This window comes from Belonocnema kinseyi, chromosome 2 (genome assembly GCF_010883055.1).
Source record: "Belonocnema kinseyi isolate 2016_QV_RU_SX_M_011 chromosome 2, B_treatae_v1, whole genome shotgun sequence".
NCBI classification, from domain to species: domain Eukaryota; kingdom Metazoa; phylum Arthropoda; class Insecta; order Hymenoptera; family Cynipidae; genus Belonocnema; species Belonocnema kinseyi.
In genome coordinates, this window is record NC_046658.1 from 84019467 (window position 1) to 84041899 (window position 22433).

Consider the following 22433-nt stretch of genomic DNA (forward strand, 5'->3'; position numbering starts at 1 on the left):
TTATGTGGTAGTGTACCTTTTATGATTATTATCGATTTTACACTAACTTTGACTGTTGTTGTCTTTTTTGTTTGTTGACTGACACTTTCAAGAAGGCCGATTAACTCTTGCTCGCCTAGTTTACCAGGTAATTGTCCTCGTTTTGCCATATTCACGATCAGTTCCTCGACCATCTTTCCTTTTTCTGGTTTACCCAGAGACAGAGTATTTACTAGAAGACCAAAAAATATCAAATAAATAATCAGCGATCCTACAAAAAGATTTTCAGGATTTCCACCCGCCAAGAAATGAAACAAATCTCAAACTTATAATTTTTTTATTATTATCACGGCTGTCACAATCTAATTTAATTCAAAATACTAAAAAAGTGACCTACTTAAACCGAAACAGTAACTAAAAGTGAATTCAAGTTAAATTAAAAAAATTAAAATCTATTTAAAAAAAAAGAATTTCATCAATTTCAGTAAAATTGGAGTGAATTTTGAATGAATTTAAGGGATATGAGACCAATCCGATAAAATTGATAAAAATGTGAGGTAAATTAAAAAATTTTGAATTAAAAAAAATGCATACACGTGAAAAAATTAATTGAATTCAGTAAGTTTGAAATGAGTTTAGAAATAATTCAAAAGGATTTGATCAAATTTTTAAGAATTCAAGGCAATACACACAAATTGACAAGAATTCAGGGTGTAATCTAATTTTAAAATATTATAAAATGTCATGGGATTACATAAAAACTTATGATATTTCAAGAGATACTGAAATTTTTTATTAAAATACTTTTTGAGCTTTAGAATCTCTTGAAAATTCCTTAGAATTTTTAAAGTTACTCCAAAAATATTTCAAATCTTTGAAATATTTTTAAATTTCTTCAAAATTTTTAAAGCTCTTCAAAATTACACAGCATTTTTTTAAATACTCTAAAATCTGTGAAATTCTTTGATATTTCATAAAATCATTGGAATCAATGGCAAATTCCTTGGAATATTTTGAAATATCCTAAAATCTTTACATTTCTTTAAAATCTTATAAAATAACTTGAAATATTTGAATTATTTTAAAATATCCTAAAACATTATAAATCCTATAAAATTGTTCCATCTCTTCCGAAAATTCCAAGAAATTTGTTACAACCGCATGGAATTTTTTTTCAAATTGCGTTGTCATCTATTTATAATACCCATCAATATTTAAAATTCTGTGAAATTCCTTTCAATTATTGAAATTTATTAAAAATGTCATACCATATTTCAAAAGACCCTAAAATATCTGAAATTTCTTGAAACCTCTAAAATCTTTTAAAATGACATTTGTTTAATCTGAAAAATTCCTTGGAATTTTTTCAAGTCAACTAAAGTCTTAAAAAACCGTTGAAATCCCTTCATATTATTTAAATACATTAAAAAATCCTTTAAATCTTTTAAAATATTATAAAACATTTAATACTCTTTAAAATATTTGACGAATAAATTATTTAATATCCATTATAAAACATTATAAATCCCATGAAATTATACAAAATCTCAAGATATTTTCTAAAATTCTGGAAAAAATATTAAAATACCTGGAGAGCTTTTAAAACTCCTTAAAATCATTGAACTCCTTGGTATCTTTTAAAACAGACTAAACCCATAGAGTAGTTCCTATAAAATTGTTCCATATCTACTGAAATTTTAGAAAATACTTTAAAATCTCATATTTTTTTAAAACCCTTAAAATGATTAAAATCCATGGAAATGCCTTGAAATTGTTTAAAACTCTTAAAAAGTTCTTGAAATCTTTTTAAGTACCCCAAAAATATGTAAAATCCTTTGAAATCTTTTCCAATACATTGAAACTTTATAAAGCTCTTAAAAATGCCTTGGCATTTTTTTAAATACCCTAAAATTTTTCAAATTCTTATAAACCCCTTCAAATGATTGAAATTAATTGCAAAATCCTTATAATCTTTTAAAATATTTTGTTTGGTTTAACTTGGGAAATTCTTTTAAATATTTGAAAGTCTTTGAAATACTACTTAACCCATCAGTCCTTGTGAACGAATTCTTTGAAATTCCTGGAGATTTTTTTGAAATATCCGAAACCCTTATAGATTCTATATAATCGTTCCATATCGCCATAAATTATAGTAAATTATTCAAAAACAACATAAAATTTGTTGACAATGTCTTTTAACATTTCAAAATACCCTAAAATATTTCAAATTCTTGAAAATTCCTGTAATGTTTTAAAAATATATCAAAATCCTTTGAAATCTCATCCAATTATTGGAATCTTTTGAAAATTCTTCGGAATCTTTTATAATACCCAAAAATATTTTTAATCATACGATATTATTTTTAATCCCTTTAATCGCTTTAAATCCCTTGAAAATTCCTTACCATTAAATGTTTCAAAAGAATTCAAGAAAATTCAGTAATTTGTACTGACCTCAATTTATCAGTGTTGAACCATTATTTCAAAATCCCCTGATTTTCACTGACCAATAACATTCCCTGACTTTTCAATGACTTCCCTCCTTAGAAATCGCCCAGGGAGGGCGATTTATAAAATATTTAGAATATTTTTCTAATATTTGTTATATTTGTTAAATTGTTGAAATCTTTTGGAAATCATGAAAGTCTTTCTGGAATATTTTTAAACTTTTCGAAATCTTCGAAATATTTAAAAAATCATTGAAATATTTGCGAAATATTTTTAATGTTTTGGTAAATCATTGAAATCTTTTTAATGTTTGAAATATTTGTGAAATTATTGAAATCTAAAGGAATCTGTATTATCATCAGAGGTCACCAGAAGGTCACCTTCAAATAACAGAAAATACTACATAGAAAAACACCCAACCGGCAATCAGAAGTTCTGTGGTTCGATTCGCAGTGGAACGACGAAAATAGATCTTTTCTCAGAAAAAAATTTAATTTTAAAATTATTGAACTCTTTGTGAAATCATTTATGCCTTTGTGAAATCTTTTAATTCCATTCGAAATCTTCGCTAAATATTTGGTAATATTAATAAAATTATAGAAATGTTTGTGAAATCTTTGGACAATCATTAATGTCTTTGTGAAATCTTTCAAATATATCGAAAATCTTCGCGAAATATTACAAATCTTTTTTAAATCTTAGAGAAATATAAAAAATATTTATTTAATATTTGGTAATATTTGTGAAAATATTGTATGTTTGTGAAATCATTAAAGTCTTTCTAAAATCTTTTAAATCTATCCGAAATCTTTGAATACTTAGTAAAATTTTTGATAGCAAACATTTTTCACGGCCAATGAAATTTAAAAAATCAAACTATATTCTAAACATTTTTCCATATAATGTAATAAACAATAAACAACAAATTAAAGCATTCAAAGTGGAACCCTTGAATTCCAAACTTTAAAAATTAAAGTTAAAACATTTCTAATTCAAAAATGGTTTATTCAAATGCTCAAAAATTTACACCTTCCAAATGGAAGGTAGTAACACTTTTCAATTAAACAATGTTAAATAAAATGCAAATAAATTACAAATTTCAGAAATTTGAACAATTATAGAGTTCAAAGATTCAGATTAAGTTCCAAAAATATAAATCCACGTTAACAATTTCAATAGTATAATTAAAGAATCAAGCAATGAACTTTAAAAATTTTCAAAATTACATTATTTTAAGTAATTTTAAGCGAGACACATTAAAAATTGAAAAATAATTTTTTTAACTTAACATTTATGTAATTAGAAGCTAAATTAGTTTTATTTTAAATATTTTAAGCATCCTTCAATAGCTTTAAAATTTTATTTTAAAATCTTCAGAAATCTAGAAGTGGCTTAAAATTTTTCCAAATTCAGAATAATTTATGAATTTTTTTCGGAACTTTAAAATATATTTCAAAATGAATTGAATTTTACCATAATTTTTAGAAAATCCTGCAAATTTAAACGAAAATTTGAATTTAAAAATAACAATAGAACACTTGTTATTTGTAAAATTATTAGAGTAATTTTTAAAGATATTTAGAAGTTTTAAAAAGATTCGAATTAAATTTAGAACTTGAAATAATTTCAAATACTTACAGCCGAATTAAAAATAAAATGTATATTTTTACAAATTTCAAAAAAAAATTTAGATTTTTTTAAAGAATTGTGAAAGACTTCAAAATAATAACAAAAATTCTTAAGATTCTCAGGAAAATTGAAAATGATTTTTCACTTTGAAAAATTATTGTAATAGAAAGTTTAAGAAGATTTTAAGAGATTTAAGAAATTATCAAAGAAGAACCTGAAAGATTTTAAGAATTTTTTTTAATTTGCCGAATTTTCCAAGAATTGTGGGAAAAATTCGACTAATTTTAAAATATATTCAGCAGTTCTGAAAAAAATGTTAAAACACTTCATTTAAATTACTTGGAATCATTTCAATTTTGTAAGTTAATTTTTAATCTTTTTTTTTTAATTTGCAGGATTTTCAAAAATTGTAGGAAAATTTCGAATTATTTTAAAGCATGTTTAGAAGTTCTGAAAACAATGTTAATAGACTTCGTTTATATTACTTTTAAAATAATTTCAAGTTTTTAATTAATTTTGAATCTTTTCGAAACTTCTAAATATCTCTTGAAATTACTCAAATTTTTTCTACAAAGAATAAGTGTTCAATTGTTATTTGTGCATCAAAATTTAACAATTTCACTTATAAATTAAACACTTTTTAAATAGAACAATAAAAATTTGTAAGCTTAAAGTACAAAAGTTCTTCGAAAATCTGAAGATTCAAAGCTTTCTATGTAAAACAATTCAGTTTTAAATTGTTTTCTTTTAAAGATTTGGTTTCAATTTACTGGTCTTAAATGAACAGTGAAACATCGCTAAATATTAAATACATATTCTTTTTCTACATAAGGAAATTTCAAATTAAATGGGATAAAAATTTAATAATTTAGACTAACAATATTTTAAGTTTAATAAAAACCTTTAATTATGACTGTATTATTATGGATTTATTTTTAAGTTGAAAATAGTAAAACGCACTTTTAAATTTGTTAATGGCTAAAAAAATTAATAGAAATAATATATTAATCAATCTATTTATTAAATTTAATATCAAAAATAATATAAGGGAAGATCTGAAACTCTGAATTAAAAATATATTATTGATAAATCATGAAATTTTTTTTGTTTTAATAAAATAATCGAAATAAATGATATATTAATTTCAATTCTTCTTAAGAGTTTCGGATTGAAACAGTTACAATCTGGAAATTTTCAAATTTTGAACGGATCTAGAATTGGTTGGTCAAATCAATTACTGTTCAGATTCTATATTCTATAATTTCTATAATTTAAAATAATGGATTTATTTATATTTACAGTTGATAAAATGAAACTGTTTATTATCAACAATTTTCAACTTCAAATGCTTTTAATTTTTAATTGTTTAAATCTTCAAAACTGCACTTTAATTATTTGAAAAACTGTTAAAATCAAACTTGGACAGATTTTTCTTCTAAAAATTCGTAAAATTTCCGGTTTCCCAATCCGGCAGCCATCCTGTTTTTTATTTCAAAAATCATTGATTTTAAAAACTTCTAATTTTTAATTTTTTTAACCTTTAAAACTGCATTTTTAAATTCTTTAAATTGAAATACCGGCTTAATTCCCGGTTTTCCTCGGTCTCATAAAATTGTCGGTTTTCCAGGTTTCCCGGTCTAGCGGCCACCCTGATCTTTCTAAAATCATTTGGTAATATTTGTGAAATTATTGAAATCTTTTGCAACGTGAATTTTATAACTATTTATTATTTAATGTTCACTATTTATCGTTCATTTATTATTATTTATGTACAATTTGTATGTAGTATAATATTATTATACTATGTTCAAATTGTGCCATTCAATATTATAAGTCTATTCTCCTGCCCCCATCTAGAGAAAAATCTCCGCCGCATTTGCTCACGACATGCTTTTTTGACAAGAACACTTATTTACAAAACTTAAAAAATATAAGATACAATCTACAACTTACATCTTGCTCTCGCAGATTGATCAAGAACCTGAGAAAGAATCACATTTTTCATATCCGCCACTTGCTGTCTTTTTTCTTCGTTTGCCTGTTGATCTCCGGCATCACCACCCTTGAAAGAGTAATTGCAAGTGAATTAAAAAACAGCTTTCACTCCATTTACAGTCAAAAACGACATGAAACGAATCGCCCACACAACTAACCTCAAAATTGACCTTCGGTAAATAACATCTTTTCTACATAATACAGTCCTTTTTAGAGAAAGCTATTGTTCATTGTTCCCTTATCACAGAGTTATTAAGTGAAAAAACTAATTAAATACTTAATAATATAGTCAATTCAAGTTACATTTGTATTATTTGACATTTGGACGAGATTCCGAAATTATTTTTAATTTTGTAATACTTACTTTGTACTGTGACTGTAATTGAGCCATACGTTGTTGACGAAGTGCTTCTAGTTCAGGATCTGACATTTTAAATTATTTTTTTGGTTTTAATAATTAAAACTTGAAAAAACTATTTTTAACTCAAACGTGTTTTCATAAATTACAACACATGCCAAACGCTTGCCCGCATCTATATGTGTATATATATTTGAATAGCTTTGTCACCGGCTAGTAGATGGCAGCATTGAATAGGGCGCGAAAATTAAAGTAATTATTAAATATGAATACCGGAAGAAATTAACGTTCCAAGCAAAAAGAACACTTTTGAATAAAAGAGTTGAAAATTGAACAACAAAAAAGTTACTTCTCAACTCAATTTTCTATAAAAACAGTTCGATTTAAAAAAAAAAAAAACATGAATATGGAAGAAAATTGTGGAATTATTATACCGAAAATACTCATTTTTAACCAAAGTTAATTTTCAACCAAATACTTGGAGTCTACAAAAATAGTTCTATTTTCAACAAAATACATGAATATTGAACTAAATGTTGGAATCATCATTACATAAGATATTTGTTTTCATCAAAAGTTAATTTATTAACAAACAGTCGAATTTTAAAACAAAAAACTTTCTTTTCAACCAAATAGTTGAATTTTCTGCCTAAAATAGTTCTATTTTCAACAAAACACATAAATATTGAACCAAATATTGGAATTATTATACCGAAAATATTAATTTGCAACTAAAGTTATTTTTAACCAAATTGCGAATTTTTAAACAAAAAAGTTACTTTTCAACCAAATAGTTAGACTTTCTACCAAAATAGCTTTAATTTCAACAAAGCACATGAATATTGAACCAAATATTGAAATTATTGTACCGAAAATATTAATTTGCAACTAAAGTTATTTTGAAAAAAATAGTCGAATCTTCTACCATTTTCCGAATTTTTAACAAATGACTTAACTTTCCAACAAAAAAGTTAATTTTCAGCAAAGCAACTGAATTTTTAACAAAGTAGTTCAACTTTCAACCAAGTATAGTTAAATTTTCAACCAGAAAAGATGAATTTTTAACTAGATAGCTAAACCTTCGACAGAAAAATATTTTTACCAAAACAGATTAATTTATTAATCAAAAACAAAACCTCTCAATAAAGAGCTGAAGTTTCAACAAAATGTTCGGTATTTTTTAACCAACTAGTAGAACTAACCAATTACATTTTCAAACCGAAAATATAAATTTCCAACAAAAAAGTTAGTTTTCAAGAAAATAGTTGAATTTTTAACAAATACATTTATTTTCCATTAAAATATATGAAATTCTTAACCAAAATAACGTTAATTTTCAGTAACTCAGTTATTGTAACAAGTTACTACCCAACATTGATACGTACTATTTTTGGCAATTTGAAAATTCGACAATTTATTATTTTCGGTAACATGAAAAGTCGGGTTTCAATATTTCGGGAATAAACATTATGGTAGTTTTATTTTCTTTCAGGAATTTGAAATTCTAATAATTTTTATTTTGCGAAAAATGTCTCTTTCAGTAATAATTTTTTTGTATTTTTCCACATTCGGAACTTTAAAAATTCTGCAAAATTATGTCATCCAGTATAATTCCCTTATCTTTTACGTCTTTTTCCCCAAAGAAATAAACGCAAACAATTTGCTATATTCTTAATTTTTCAAATGTTGCTTATTCATCAAATTTGTCAAGAAATTAATGAAACGAAGTTTTTATCGAGTTTTGAATCCAGTAATGTCTTCTGATCCGGTTTTGGATTTAAAAATCCAAATGCAAATGTTGAGTTATTTTCCATATACTATTGAGAAAATATTACTTGTATAGGTACTTTATGGTGAATTTTAAACAATTAATATTCGACAGTATGATGATAATTCTGCTGAATAACTGGGGTCCAAATAGTGAATAATTACAGGTTCCTCCACTACGTCACTCCCCCTCAATCTGCCAAACTGATGCCGACAAGCCTGGTCAGCGGGAGTCCTTTTGACCAAATGAGGACTAAAATTCGTAAAATAAAAATGTTTAAATTTAACTCTTGGTAATTTACAAATATTATATTTTAAACCTGTGAATTACAACGATTCCAGCTATATGTTTTTTACTTAAAAAGTTAAAAACTAACAAATAAATGTTTAAATTTATGTGATATTTTCTGGAAAATTATTCAGTGTATTTTACTTAAATCAACTGCAGTAGCTTTAATTTATTGATGCAATATTTTACTAAACTTATGGAAATTCCGAAAGATAAAACTTAGCTGTTTGAAAACTTATTAACTATATTTTATGAACATCCTTTTTGTGTGTGAAAATAGTAGTTTCAATTAATTTTCATTTACAAAAATTCATAATATTCATCATAATAAACCAGGCAAAAAAGTTATACATAGTGGGAAATATAATTATTATTTCTAATTTTAATTTGTTTTATTCACTTTCTGTATAAAACAAAAACAAACGTTTTAAGACAAGCTATTAAAAGGATAATTTTGAGCAATGTAATTGATCGAGAAATAAATTAAAATTTATATTGTTTGTTAATGAGATTCCAAATTGGGCCAAATTTTAGCTTTCAGAATTTCCCGAGGTTATGTATAATTTGCACCAATAAATTAAAGCTATTGCATTTGATTTGAGTAAAGTACACTGAAAAAGTTTCCATAAAATTCCACATAAACTGAAACATTTATTCTTTAATTTTCAACTTTTTCAGTAAAATAATATTTATTTGGAATCGTTATAGTTCACCGATTTCGAATATTGTATTTGTAATTTACCAAGTGATGTATTTAAAAATGTTATATTTCGCATTTTAGTCCTCATTAGGTAAAATGAACTCCCGCTGACCAAGCTCGGCGGCAGCAGTTTGGTTGAGTGAGGAGAAGCCGTCAAGAGGGGGAGTCATACGCAGTTAGCTGGGGCGGAATTGTCATCTGTCCGTCTTCTACATCTTTTAATGATCAGTTGCAGCAACGTAAATGTTACGTTCCATGCCTAGCAGATCACTCACTCTTCAGGCTTGAGTCTTCAAGATCTTTTTTTATTCTTGTGCGATATTCTGCCAATATAAAGAAGTACGCATTTAAGTTTTAATTAAATTGGCGTTTTTTTATTGCTAAACAAAAATGGACAGAGCAATTCTGGAAAATAAAGTAAATCCAATAGTCCCATATACATCTTGGCGAAGACCACCTGGACCGTTGAACGTGTGGAAAGTTGTTGATGGTTACAAAAATGGAGAACCCACCAAATTTAAAATTCAAGAGATTCCATCCGATAGATTCGAGGAAGTCCTAGATCATATGTGCGATTATTATTTGGCAGATGAACCACAATTTGAATGTATGAGTAAGTATTTGCAAAATTAATTGCACAATAATTTAATACATACCTACTAGGCTGATTATTGTAACCAAACATCCTGATTTATCAGAAAATTTCGTATTTTTTTTTATCACCGTCCATATTTTTTTATTGGTTGTGCTATGTCCTCATTTTTCATGACCGAAATCGAAAATTGGAGATTTTTATTTCACGGATCTAAATTTTATTCACAATTTCTGAGGGAGAAGTTATTCGTTACTGTACAATTAAAATAAAAAAACTTGTCATATGTGCAATTTTACTAATATTTAAAATGAAAAAAGTTAATCTTTTTTGTTGAAAATTCACTTGTTTGGTTGAAAATTTAATTATCTGGTCGAATGTTATTTTTTTTATGGAAACTCATATATTCGGTGTCAAAATTCAAGAGTTAAAAAAAAATAATTTTGAAACAGAGTGGATCCTCTAAATCTGCTTAAAACTAAACAATGAAGATATAAACGTTAAAAATTTAACTGTTTGGATTCGCAAGCATTAATAGTTGAACAAATATAAAAATCCGATTGAAACTTTATGAAATATTTTCAATTTTGAAATAATTTCAAGCTAATAGATTCATAATTAAAGTTTTATGTTCAATTTAAAATCAAATCTTTAAATATTGCTTCAGTCTGAAATATTCCATTTTTATTCCAAGTAATTTGACCTTTTTTTCAAATAAAAAAGGACATTTTTCAACATTTAAAAATATTTGAGTGTTTATTTAAAATGATAAATTATAATTAAAATATTGATAATTAAACAATTTTAAAGTGAATTGTCTCCAACGTAAATTCTTGTGAGCCTTGAATCGATATAATTTCAGATTGCTAATTTTAAACTTTGTACGTTATTTTAAATTATCGATTTTGTTAATTTTTTAATCTGTAAGAGAAATTTTTGAATTTCCATGTATAAATAAAAAATGAACAATTACTGATATCACACGACTTAAGATAAAAATAATTTAACTCCTGATTTAATAGTAAGTTAGGTTTAAACGACTATAAAAATTAAAATTGTTCCCCTTTTATTGTTTTGAGCTTCAGAATGCTTCGAAAAGATATATTTTTCAAAATTTATAAGGTTATTTATTCACTTTTCAATTTAATGTGGATTCATATTTTAATCAGAAATCTTTCGACTGTTCAATTTATAAAAGTTTGAAATTGCAATATTTGTTTTTGAATGGCATTTAATTTAACATAGTTGATAACGATCAAAACCTTAAATTTATGCATGTAAATTATTAGGCCTTTGAATACACTTTTTTAAAGATTTAATTTAGAAAGTTTAAAATTCAAGAGTCGGAGTGTTTTTAATTTACAGTTCAGTTTTGATTTGATAACTTTAATTAAATATTTTTTGTGATTCGGGAAAAAAACAATGAATGACAGAGAATTATTTTCTTCCATTGCATGAGATCCCTGTAAAAACTCAGGACCATAATACGATCGGAAATTTTGCATACAAAATAATTTTTTCCCTCTCATCCCGTGTTTATAAATATCAAAATTATCGACCAAAAAATCAGAAATAAGGCAGAAAAAAGAACAAAAAATGTCTCTAAGTTTAACTTTTATTCTGGCATCAGTAATTTGACACAGAAAATAAAAATTTCAGATTTTTCGGATCTACTTACGAATTCTCCGTATGATGAGGATGATGCTTTTCTTTCAAGAAAACTTTTTCTCTTGAGTGTACAATTTATTTTTCACTGATTTTTCATTGATTCTTAAATTTTTAATGTAAATTATTCAATAATTGACCGATATATTCGATATTCTATCAAACTTTACAGTGGAGCTTGAAGAAAAAAATTATAAACATATAATTCTTCTTTTTGCTGTACGTATTCTCTTAATATATATATATTAGAATGATTTTTTACAGAAGCAAGGGATGATCCACTATTGGTTTATGACCAAAGATTACTTTGGAGATTATTTTTGAAACAAGGCATTAGCATTGGCATGTTTACCGATAATTCAAACGGAGAAAAATCTATAATTGTTGGAGTCAATATTTTACTTGTGGAGACAAAAGATGACAAAGCTGTTTTCGCAAAGTTTAGGGTGAGTAAAATATTCATATTGTTTAAGGGGTCATCTGTGAATTACGTAAGGACTATTTTTTGGAATGTTATACCCTCATTTAGTAAAACTTTCTATCGTAAGAGTGTGTAACTTTAACACGGACGTAAGATTTCACTAAAAAACGTACGTATCCATTTTTTCCTACAGTTTATAATTTGCATTTTCACGAGGAAAATTTCATTAGTTATTCAGAAAATGTTTTATGGAACAAAATTGTCTGTAAAATACCAGTATTACAATTACGACTTTGTGAGGATCTTCACTTGGAGTGATGGCTAGAGAGATTGATCAGCAACCTTGGTCGGAGCAGTGTTGCGGAACGAACGTGTTATTTAAATAAATAACACGAGAAATCTGGATCAATCTAAAAATTCGATGTCCCTTTCTCATATTACTCCCTTCCCCACCGAGTGAGTCACGCCTACCCAGAAAGGGAAATGGTTTAATGGTGTAATAATAATAACAAAACGTACCTTTTTTAAAATTGAATGATACATATGTGATTTAATTAAACAAATAAATGATCTAAAGAAATTTTAAATTACAATCACGAAATTATTAACATTTGTTAATTTTTTCTTAAAGATTCACATATTTTACTACAATTTTGCAAAAAAATGACGCTCATGCTCCTATTTTCGCAAATTGCTCACTAATGCTATAGATTTACTGTTTTTCACTTGGTATTTACACATATTTTCAAACTTCTTCGCTAACTGATTATATGATATATTCGCCACCTTAAAAAATGAATTTTCTAAAGTTTTCATAATTTGGAAGAATTTAAAGTTTTCAAAAGATTTCAAAGTTTTCATGAGTTTTGAAAACATTAAAAGAGATATTACTTATTTGACTTTGATTAATTTGAGATATTATTTATGTGACTTTAAATTATTTCTAGGGATTTGCAATTTTATAGAATATCCAAGGACTTAAGGATTTATAAAATTTTGATGGACTTCAATTGATTTGAAATATTTTAGGATATTTTACAAGTATCAGGTGTCAAAAGATTTCGAAGACTTCAAGCAATTCGAGTGAATTTCAATGAATTTCTGGGGATGTTGAGATGTTAATTAAACTAAATTATAAGGGACGTCTAGGGATTTATACGGATTTTATGGTATTTTATGAGATCGCAAAAGATTTCAAAGATTTAAACATTTTTAAAGGAATTAAAAAAATATTAAACATTTCAAGATGTTGAACGGGATTGTATAAGGTTTTAGGGATTTTCAAAGTTTGAAAGGATTTAAAAAATAATTCTAAATTAAAAAGGTTTCAAGCTCTAATTTCAATAATTTTAAATTCAAAAGATTTCAACCTGAGTGCATTAATTACAACTTTACTTTTGATTACTTTAGATGAAAAAATGTTTAGCCTTAAGAATTCGAATTTTCTAGTTTCAATGGTCGGGATAAATTTTAGCGAATCGAAAAGGTATGAACATTTCGAAAAAATAAAGAAATTGTACGATATTTGAGGGACTCAAAGGATTTCAAATGAAGTTAAAAGATTATGTAGGATTATAATAAATTTCTATAGGCTTTCAAGAATTTAAAAAAATTGGGGAGTTTTCCGAGGAATATATAAAATTTCAGTAAAACTCCAAGGTTTTTAATAGGTTTCAGTCAGTTTTAATGGATTTTAATAATAATAATAGTTATATATAACTATTTTTAGGGTATTTTTAAGGATTTAAAAAAAATTTCAAAGATTTCAATAGAGTTTCAAAGGCTTCAACTAATTTTGTGGGTTTTACCAGATTTCAAAGGTTTTCCAAGATTTCATCGTTTTTGAAAGATATTATAGATTTTAAGACGTTTTTCCGGAATTTTATTCGATTTTTGTAGAATTACTGGAGATTTCACCAGATTTGTTTGTCAGAACTTTCGATTTAATTAAAATTATTTAAAATTGGAAATAAAGTAATTGAAAAAAAAATATTTTAAAGTTTTTTTTAACTCCAATGAAGTTAACGAATTTTTAAATTTTGTAAGTTATTTTAAATAACATCGTAGGATTTTGAAAATTTTAAAAGGATTTGAAAAAGGTATCTAGGATATCAGTGATATTAAAAAGAATTCATGGGATTCCAACCGATTTCTAGAGAACTTTAGGAAACAAATAATTCCGAGAGATTTCTAAGGATTTTTAAAGATTTCAGGGATTTCAGAAAATTTCCAGGGAATTTTATAGATTTAAAGGACTCCAACGGATTTAAAAAGAAATAATAGGATTTCAAGGGATTTCTACGGACTTTAAGGGATGTAAAAAAATTGACGAGTTTTCCAGAAATCTTTAGACAATGTCAACAACAGATTTCAGAATTTTTTAAATTTATCTCACGAAATTTCATGGGAGATGTATATTGTATATTAAATAAAAATATAGTAAATCCCTCGATGTAATTAAAAAAAAATTTCACGACACAATTTTCGTACTGTTTTTCAAATTTTATACTACTATTGACCCTATTTTGATTGTTTTAAGTAAGCCCTAGACCCGACTGCCGTTTTAAGCTTTAAATATGTCAAATATTTTCTTGTTTGAAAAGTTATCCTCTCAAATTTATCGAAAAGGGCTAATTACGGCTCTAACATTACATAGTTCTTTTAGAACAATAAAGAGTTTTTTTGTTAATTTATGGTCAGGGTTCACCGCGTGGGCTGCCGAGGCTCTTCCAGAGGGCGAGACGAGAATCGAACACGCAAACCGATGTTGACAATTTTTAGACAAAATAAAAATGTTATGATCTATCATAAAAAAAGCATTTTTCAACCATTGGGGGGAGGGGGGGGTGATTTAAAAGCCGTGTGAGCCTATTTGACCCTTTGAAACAAATTTGGAAAAATGCTCTTAGTTTTTCAACAAATGGAAGGTTTTTAAGATGAGTCCTCTCAAATAAAAGAAATTTTTTTTTTGAGGCACACAATTATTACTTGAGTCCTCTTGAAAGTGATTCATAATAATATAAAATTGTTTTATATATTTAACAGCAAAATTATTTATCGCCAAGGGGTTCCCAAATGGATGCAGTACTTTGGCCGTTATTTCAGGAAGCTAATGTGAAGAGTAAACTAAAAGAACACAAATATTTGACATCTGCAGGTCTTAGCGTGTTGCCTTCTTTCAGAGGACAGTCGTTTGGTGGAAAAATGCTGGACGTGAGGTAATTAAAAAAAAACATCAATGTGATTTTAATTTTTACATTTAATGAGTACATTTAAATTAATATTTATTTTTATATTGTAAATATATATAATCTACTTTTCATTCATCCTGTCCCTTTGTGTCCGAATTGAAGCCCCTTGTATCTTAATGGTTTATCGTTTGTTTTTAAGTTATTAATTCTACATTTTAGACTGTAATGATTAAATTTTACAAATCGTGATTTATTGATTTATTAATTTATTAATTTGCACTAATTATCAATAATTAATCATTTTGAAAGTTTCCAATTAGAAAAAATATAATTTTTAATTTATGAAAAGAATTTCGGGATGTAAAATTTGTTAATTTAACGTCTGGGAAACAACTAATCAGTATTGATAAGGAAAAACATTATTTTATTGACTTCTTCCCGACTTAAGTCATTATGTAGAAGTTTGTATATTGAAATCGAAAACGTTTGAGTCGTTAAATAATAAAATTAAAAGGATGACAGGGTGTGTACCCTCCGTCTCTATCTCACTAAATGAGAACTGATACTAAATGAGCACTGACTCAAACATTTTCGATTTCAATATATAAACTTCTACATAATGACTTAAGTCTATTATACATTTCAAGGTTTTTAGTGTTATTAAACTCTAAATTTCAAAATTTTAATATGAAATGTTACGATTTTGAGATCCTTTGTTTTGAAAATTTTCAATTTCAAGTTATCCAGATTTAAACGCTTTTATTCATAAATTATACTTGTGTAATTCTTTTTTATTTGATCTGAAGTATTATCCTTTTTTTCAAAATGTTACCTAATCTAGAATAATTTGAATTGAAACGTTCTCAATTCAAAATCGTTCAAGATATATATATATATATATATATATATATTTCAATTCAAATCTTACAATTTAAAATTATTAATAATTTTTTTAAACATGTTTGAATTTAATATTTAAAAATTAGTTTAATAATGGATTTTTAAATTGTTTATACTTTTAATGTTAGGAAATAAAAAGCAAGAGAAGTGAACACGCGCTTGAATTTTCTGCTAGTGTAATTATAATATTTTAACTTTTAATTAGGGAGGACATTTGCCGGAATTATGGAATTAATCTTTCAGCGAATTGCTTTTCATCCGATGCATCCATCAAACTAGCCGAAAGATCCGGATACGGAGTTCTGCTTGAAAGAGATTATGAAAAAATTTTAAATAACCAAAATCAAATCGCATTTCCGAATTGCAGGTCAAAAACATTCAAGTTTATGTTCAAAAGGTTTATATAGAATCAATGCAATTAGTATTTAAGGATTCTGTCAAATTTCCTTCGGGTCGATAAAACTTTCGACAGTGTTAGTTAAAAAATTTTATTATTATCTTTACAATTTTAAATAAAAAAATAATTCAGTTTAGGGTAGCCTTAACATTTTAATTGTCAATAAAAATTAATTTGTTAATAAAATATAAATATTTATTGAAATTGTGTGCTATGCTTTATTAGACTCAATGTCTCATTTGGTTTGAAAAAAATATAAATCATTTATAATATATAGGATACTACTTTTTACTTATATAAATTGTTTAAACAATTTTTTATTATTCTTAGAATAGAGTTAGAAAGTCGCGGTTTGTTAAAAAATGTTCCTTTTTTTGCCCAATTTTCAATTAGAGTGAGCTAATACTTAAGAAATGTTAACAAACGCAATTTTTCAAATAATTTATTATTTTTTTGAATAACATTCTCTTAGAATAATGCTAGAAAATAGCAGTAAAAAAATCTACTTTTTGTCCAATTTTCAATTAAAGTGAAGTAAATAATTTATTGAATCTCCTTTCATGGAGAAAAAACGCTTCATCGATGATAATATAGCATTTATCTAAGAGAATATAGTTATAAACAATAATAAAATGTTTAAAGGGCTATGTTTGTTAACTTGCATTACGAATTACTTTTCTAAGTAAAAGGTGGGTAAGAAGTTAAAAATTTCACACGAAGCCGTAACTACCTAGCATTAATAAAGATGATAATTATAAACAATAATAATTTGTTTCAATAATTATTCTTGAATTGAATTAATTATTAACTTCCTCTAAGTGAAAAGTAGACAAATATTTGAAAATTTTAGAAATAACCGCAACTTTCTGGCATTATTCATATCGAATATTATTAACATTAATAATAAATTTTTTGAACAGTTAATTTTGTTAAAATAAAGTAGGTGTTGGACCACTATAATTGATAATTGGAGAAAAAGAGGAAAATTGGTGAAACAGCTGGTAATTTCTAGCTCTATTCTAAGAGAAAATTGATAAAAACAATGATAAGGCCGAATAATTTAAAATCAGAGAGGGTCCTACAATTGAAAACGCATAATCTCTTGGGAACGAAATATGTTGTTTTTTGAGGAAATTTGGCGATACATATTTTTCTGATTTGCAAAAAAAAATATGCGTCTTTGAATTTTGTGCTTTGTTAAAAAAACCCCGATTTTTTTCTTTGAACCTCAATAACTTTGGGCCCAATTGAGTCATTTATTATTTTGTCTTTGATTTTAATATCGTTAATCGTTTTCTTTATAATCCACAATAAAATTGAAAAAAAGGTTTAAAGTTAACAATATAGCAGCGGTTTTGCTGAAAAAATTAAGAATTGATTTTCTCAAAAATGCCGCCTTTTCATTTTCTACCAGTTTAGCTTGAACTTGTACTTTGACAATAAAGATATCTTGTAAGTTTGAGCCTTGCTAAATAAATTTGGTAGTCAAGAGAATTTATTTTTCTTACAAACAAATTTTCGACTTTTGATTGGAAACAATGACAGATACCAAAAAATGTTAGACAAAATTTTGCACGTCTAAAGAAGTTTTATAAAAAATGTCTCTTATTCTTTTGCGATATTTGTCATAGCTTACTTGAAAAAGTCAAAAATAACATTTTTAGACAAAAAATTCTCCCGGCCTCAAAAGTGGTTTAGCCCGTATGATGGTGATAAGGTGCCTTTGTGGTATTAATTAAAACTGTTCAAAAGTATTTGAAAGAATAAAAGAGGTGGGGTTTGTAGAAAATCTTTTTTATAATTTTCTTTAAATTATTATTATTATTATTATTATTATTATTATTATTTAAATGATTACTTTCTTTAAATGAAACTTACCCTTTAAAAGCACATATATTCATCAGCTCGCTTAGCCTTGCAGACAAATGGTTTTTGTCCGCTCTTGAGTATTTCAGCGGTAGTACCATCCACACCAGCATACCATTCTTCAAGTTCCTAATTATGCACCAAACTCTCGAATTCGTACCCCTCCCCCCCTTCCCGGCCTTCCTAGAACTTCTGGCCCACGCAGTTTCTCTCGCCTTGGAAGGGTCGTCGTGTGCGAGTACTCAGTCTATTATATTGCGTAATATTATGCATTCAAATTGGAAACGATTCAGACGGCCCTGACTCTTTATGGTTGGATCCCCCCGAATTCAAAACGAAGCTATTTGCAGGCAACCCCCGACACTGTACTGAAAGCGAGAGTTTTGTGTAATTCTAAATCTCGGAGCGAAAAAATATTATTTCGCCGTTCTTAATGCGATTTTCTATTATAGTCTTTTGAAATACCTTAAAATCTCTTGCAATCTTGTACAATTTCTTTCAAATCCCGTTTATAGTGAAAATAATTTATATATTGAGTAAAAACATATACAACCGTACGTAAGGATGAGGAAGGGGAGGGGGTGGGATCACACACATCTTATGCATCCTTACAATAGTATAAGGTTCAGCACGTCAAAAAAATGGTCATTAATGAAAAAGGATTGTACAGTTATTACTGGAAAACTCAAAAACGTAATATAATTTCGTCGATTTATTATATCTGTAGGAATCTTCAACTTTGCAAACATTGCAAAAGATATTATATTCTAATAGTTATCTGCATGTAAAATTAGTTCGGATTAGCGTATAAAAAGAAAGACGCATACAAAATTCTGGAATCTTTACTTTTTTCTAATTGCGATTAAAAATGTGGAATCGTATAGAAAAAAATAGGCTCTATATCAAAAGGATATACTATTATACAGTATAGCCGGACGGATTTGCAAAACAATTTTACCGGTAAGTATCTCTGAAACTCTATTCGTTCTTCTGCTTGATAAAAATTACTAATAAATTGACGACATGCAATATACTCTTCTATTCGTTTCTATTCGATTTTCCCAGTAGAACTACTACTGCTCTCGTACCAAGTTGGCATCCAGTTAGGAGGAGTTTTATTCCTGGTTCGACTAGTTCTTATAGGTAAAGAGCTTTCTACACTAAAATTGCTGTCAGTTCTTCTTCTACGTTTTTCATTTAGATTGTTATTATTTATTTTAGGAGTTTCATTCACGCCATTGTCTAACACGACGAATGCTTGGCCGTTGGCACTATAACCCCTTATTTCTTTAGCAAAACTGGGGGAATAAGGCCTCTGAGATTCATCAGTATCTTCTACATCATGAGTCGTGCGTATCTTCTCGGAAGACTGTACAGACGAAGATCTTCGCCGGCGGACAAAACCTCTGGGTTCGTCGTCCACATTTGTAACGTGAAGACGAAAGGTTGGACTTGGTGATCGATTTCGCAGGATTGATCGATCTCCTGCGTCTACAGATGGGCGCTGTGTTATAGATGATCTGGATCCTCTGAAAAATAGAGATTTTTTTAATTTTTCTGAAAAAAAACTAATAATATTTTTTGTACAGGCAAATATGTTTAGATTGCAAAGTGAGACTCTGATGTCTCGAACGTTAAGTACGGACGGGCACAGTTAGCGCTCGGATGGGTGATCGTTCGGGATTCTCGCTTACACGTGTTTTTAATGGGTTTTACGGTTTTTGAGCGAGAGGTTTCATGCCAAGCATGGATGTGGGATGGGAACGCGAAGCTAGTGTATGTCTACATTCAAACTTGCCTTACAGTAAACGGCTGTGCTCAAGAATTTTGGTTTTCTGTAGTTTTCTATTCCTCGCACCAAATTTTCAGAAGGATTCGAGCGGTTCTAATAAACATGTGAATGCAGGCAGTATAGGATTTATGGACTCCACGGAATTGAGCAAGTCAGTCATCTCTGAACGTTTATTATTGAGAGTTGGGGTAATTGGGGCTAAGTTAGTTTAGTGTCTTTCGATTTCCTGTGGAAGGGGAAATTTAGGCATACTCAGTAAAATTCAATTCCCTATGTAAATATCGAAAAAGGATGTACATGTGAGTAATAAAATAAAATAATATTAAGACCTTAAAAAAAGATTGTAGTATAGTTTTTTCTACTTCTTCTCTTGCAATCTAAATTCTAACAGTGTATTTTTTCGATTTGCGGGTGAAAAATCTTTATTTAATAAAAAATAACAATTCGAGTAACTGTGTTTTTGGTAAAATGTGTTGAGCACTTGAATTGAATCCAAAATTTCATTGAAATATTTAAGAAAAAGGAAAAATTTTTTTGTTTAAAGTTATATAAAAATAATTTTCCGACAAGTTTTGGGAATATTAAAAAAGTGTTTTTTTTACAGATTTCAGATGTGTCGAACAAGAATTTAAAAAATTTTCAAGAAATCTTTTTTTACAGGATTTTAAAAACTTGTATGGAAAATTCGAGTACTTTTAAAAGACATTTAGGACTTTTTCGAAGTTTGGAAGAAATGAAAATTTTTTAAAATAAATGTTTGGAAACAATGTGTAAATATTAGAAAAATTGCCTTAAAATCCGGCAGGTATTTTTTTTAGATTTTTAGAAATCTTAATAAATCTTCACTAAAAATTAATTTATCAAATTAAAAAATCATTTTAATCTTAAGACATTTTTTATTCGGTTGAAAGCTTTTATAGTTCTTTAAAAGCTTCTAAACTTTTTTCGAAATATTCTAAAATCTGCATATTTTTTAAACTTCTTTCAAAATTCCTTATTCAAAATAATACAAAATTATAGAAAATTTATCTAGGAATAGTGAGGAAATTTGTACATTTTCCTGAAACCTTTCAAAATTCTAAAAAGTTTTTTTTTCACTTCTTCAAAAATCAGTACTTTTTAAAATCTTCGCAAGTTTTAAATTATTGCTGAATTTTTTTGAAACTTCTAAACCTTCTCAATATCAATGTATAAGAAGTAGGTGTTGACTAGGGTATAAATATTTAGTTGAAGATGCAAATGAGTAGACGTTGTTGATTACTAGTCATATGTCTCCAAAGTCAGCATAATTACTTTAAAGTATTCCAGATTATTCTTTTTTACCATTTTTGTAAGGTTTTTAAGTATTATCTCAAAATTAATTTTTGAAATTAAAAATCGTTTGCAATTTTTCTAGGAATCTGAAGACAATTTTTTCATTTTGATGAAACCTTTCGAAAATCTTAGAAAGGTTCGGAGTTTTTATTCGAAATCTTCAAAAATCTACATTTTTCTTATAACTTCAAAATCTCTTCGAATTTTAAATCATTGTTAAATCTTTTCAAAACTTCGAAAGCATCTAAATATATTTTTTTAATTATTTGAACTTTTCCAAAACTTCTGACAAGTTCTCCATAATTAAAAAAATAGCCTTAACATGTTGAGAACAGAATTATTTCTCAATATTAAAAAATCAATTTCAATTACAATTTTCCCTTTTGCGACACGAAGAGAAATTTCGAGAAATTAATTCACGAAACTGCTCCTTGATTTGATCACATCTTTGGTGCGAGAATTAAGATCTCGCAACCCTTCCTTTTAAAGCATCGACCGTTGCTTTAAAATTAAGTATTTCAAGATAATTGTTATCGCGCCAAAGATGTGATAAAATCAATGAGCAGTTCCGTGAATTAATTTCTTCAAATTTCTCTCCATGCCTAAAAAAACAGAAAAATTCAATTCATCATGAAATAAGATTCCGTATTCGAATATTTCTGTTTACAAAATAAATCGATGGTGTAGAAAATGTATAATCTTCATTATAGCTAAAAATACAATGATAATAATTATTATTATTATATTTTGCGAGATGAAAAGAAGAGGAAGAAAATTTGGAATAATTACATATATATATTGAAAATCCAATTTAAATGCGGTTTCGGGTCTGGTTCGTTAATAAATAAACTAAAATAAAATCATCCTAAACACAATAAAGTAAAATATAAAACACAGACACGTCAAGTACAGTACAGTTATGAGGATGGAGGTTTTTTTGTGAAGCACTAAAATGCTCACAATTTATATAAAATAAACCAGCTAAGTTATTGAGCTAATTCTCTAAAAAGTTATTACAAAAAGGGAAAATCTTAGTACAGTCTGTCAAGTTAAAGCGTGGGTGGCTTTACTCGCAGTCGGTAAGGTGTATCGACATGATTTTGGTGTCAAAATATTAAGAAGAGCTCCCT

The 22433-nt window shown here is 27.0% G+C and overlaps 3 protein-coding genes across 4 annotated transcripts in view; 1 reads left to right on the forward strand and 2 right to left on the reverse strand.

Moving 5' to 3' along the window:
* Nucleotides 1-6580, reverse strand: part of LOC117168448 (programmed cell death protein 5) — a 32445-nt gene extending 25865 nt beyond the window's left edge. For both annotated transcript variants that reach the window (XR_004466492.1, XM_033354102.1), the window contains exons 1-3: nt 6416-6580; nt 6010-6118; nt 48-211 (exon numbers count right to left, since the gene is read on the reverse strand). Coding sequence is in view for 1 of the 2 variants with exons in the window: in XM_033354102.1 (XP_033209993.1) it covers nt 48-211; nt 6010-6118; nt 6416-6481 (339 nt within the window). In the remaining variant the exon portion in view is untranslated. The remainder of the gene's footprint in view (nt 1-47; nt 212-6009; nt 6119-6415) is intronic.
* On the forward strand, nt 6190-16453 carry LOC117168447. The gene is made up of 5 exons (XM_033354101.1): nt 6190-6226; nt 9395-9778; nt 11687-11868; nt 14889-15061; nt 16140-16453. The coding sequence occupies exons 2-5, from the start codon at nt 9556-9558 to the stop codon at nt 16339-16341; spliced, it is 780 nt and encodes a 259-aa protein (XP_033209992.1). The 5' UTR covers nt 6190-6226; nt 9395-9555; the 3' UTR covers nt 16342-16453.
* Nucleotides 16454-18995: 2542 nt separating this feature from the next.
* Nucleotides 18996-22433, reverse strand: part of LOC117182751 — a 57049-nt gene continuing 53611 nt past the window's right edge. Inside the window, exon 7 of the mRNA XM_033375856.1 lies at nt 18996-19726. Coding sequence (XP_033231747.1) covers nt 19246-19726 — 481 coding nt within the window. The 3' untranslated portion in view covers nt 18996-19245. The remainder of the gene's footprint in view (nt 19727-22433) is intronic.

Bases quoted from the DNA above. Each gene is read 5' to 3' on its own strand.
- LOC117168447 (XM_033354101.1), top strand. From the start codon at position 9,556: ATGGACAGAGCAATTCTGGAAAATAAAGTAAATCCAATAGTCCCATAT. The intron at 9,779-11,686 runs GTAAGTATTTGC...GATTTTTTACAG, and splicing joins ACCACAATTTGAATGTATGA to AAGCAAGGGATGATCCACTA. The intron at 15,062-16,139 runs GTAATTAAAAAA...ACTTTTAATTAG, and splicing joins GGAAAAATGCTGGACGTGAG to GGAGGACATTTGCCGGAATT.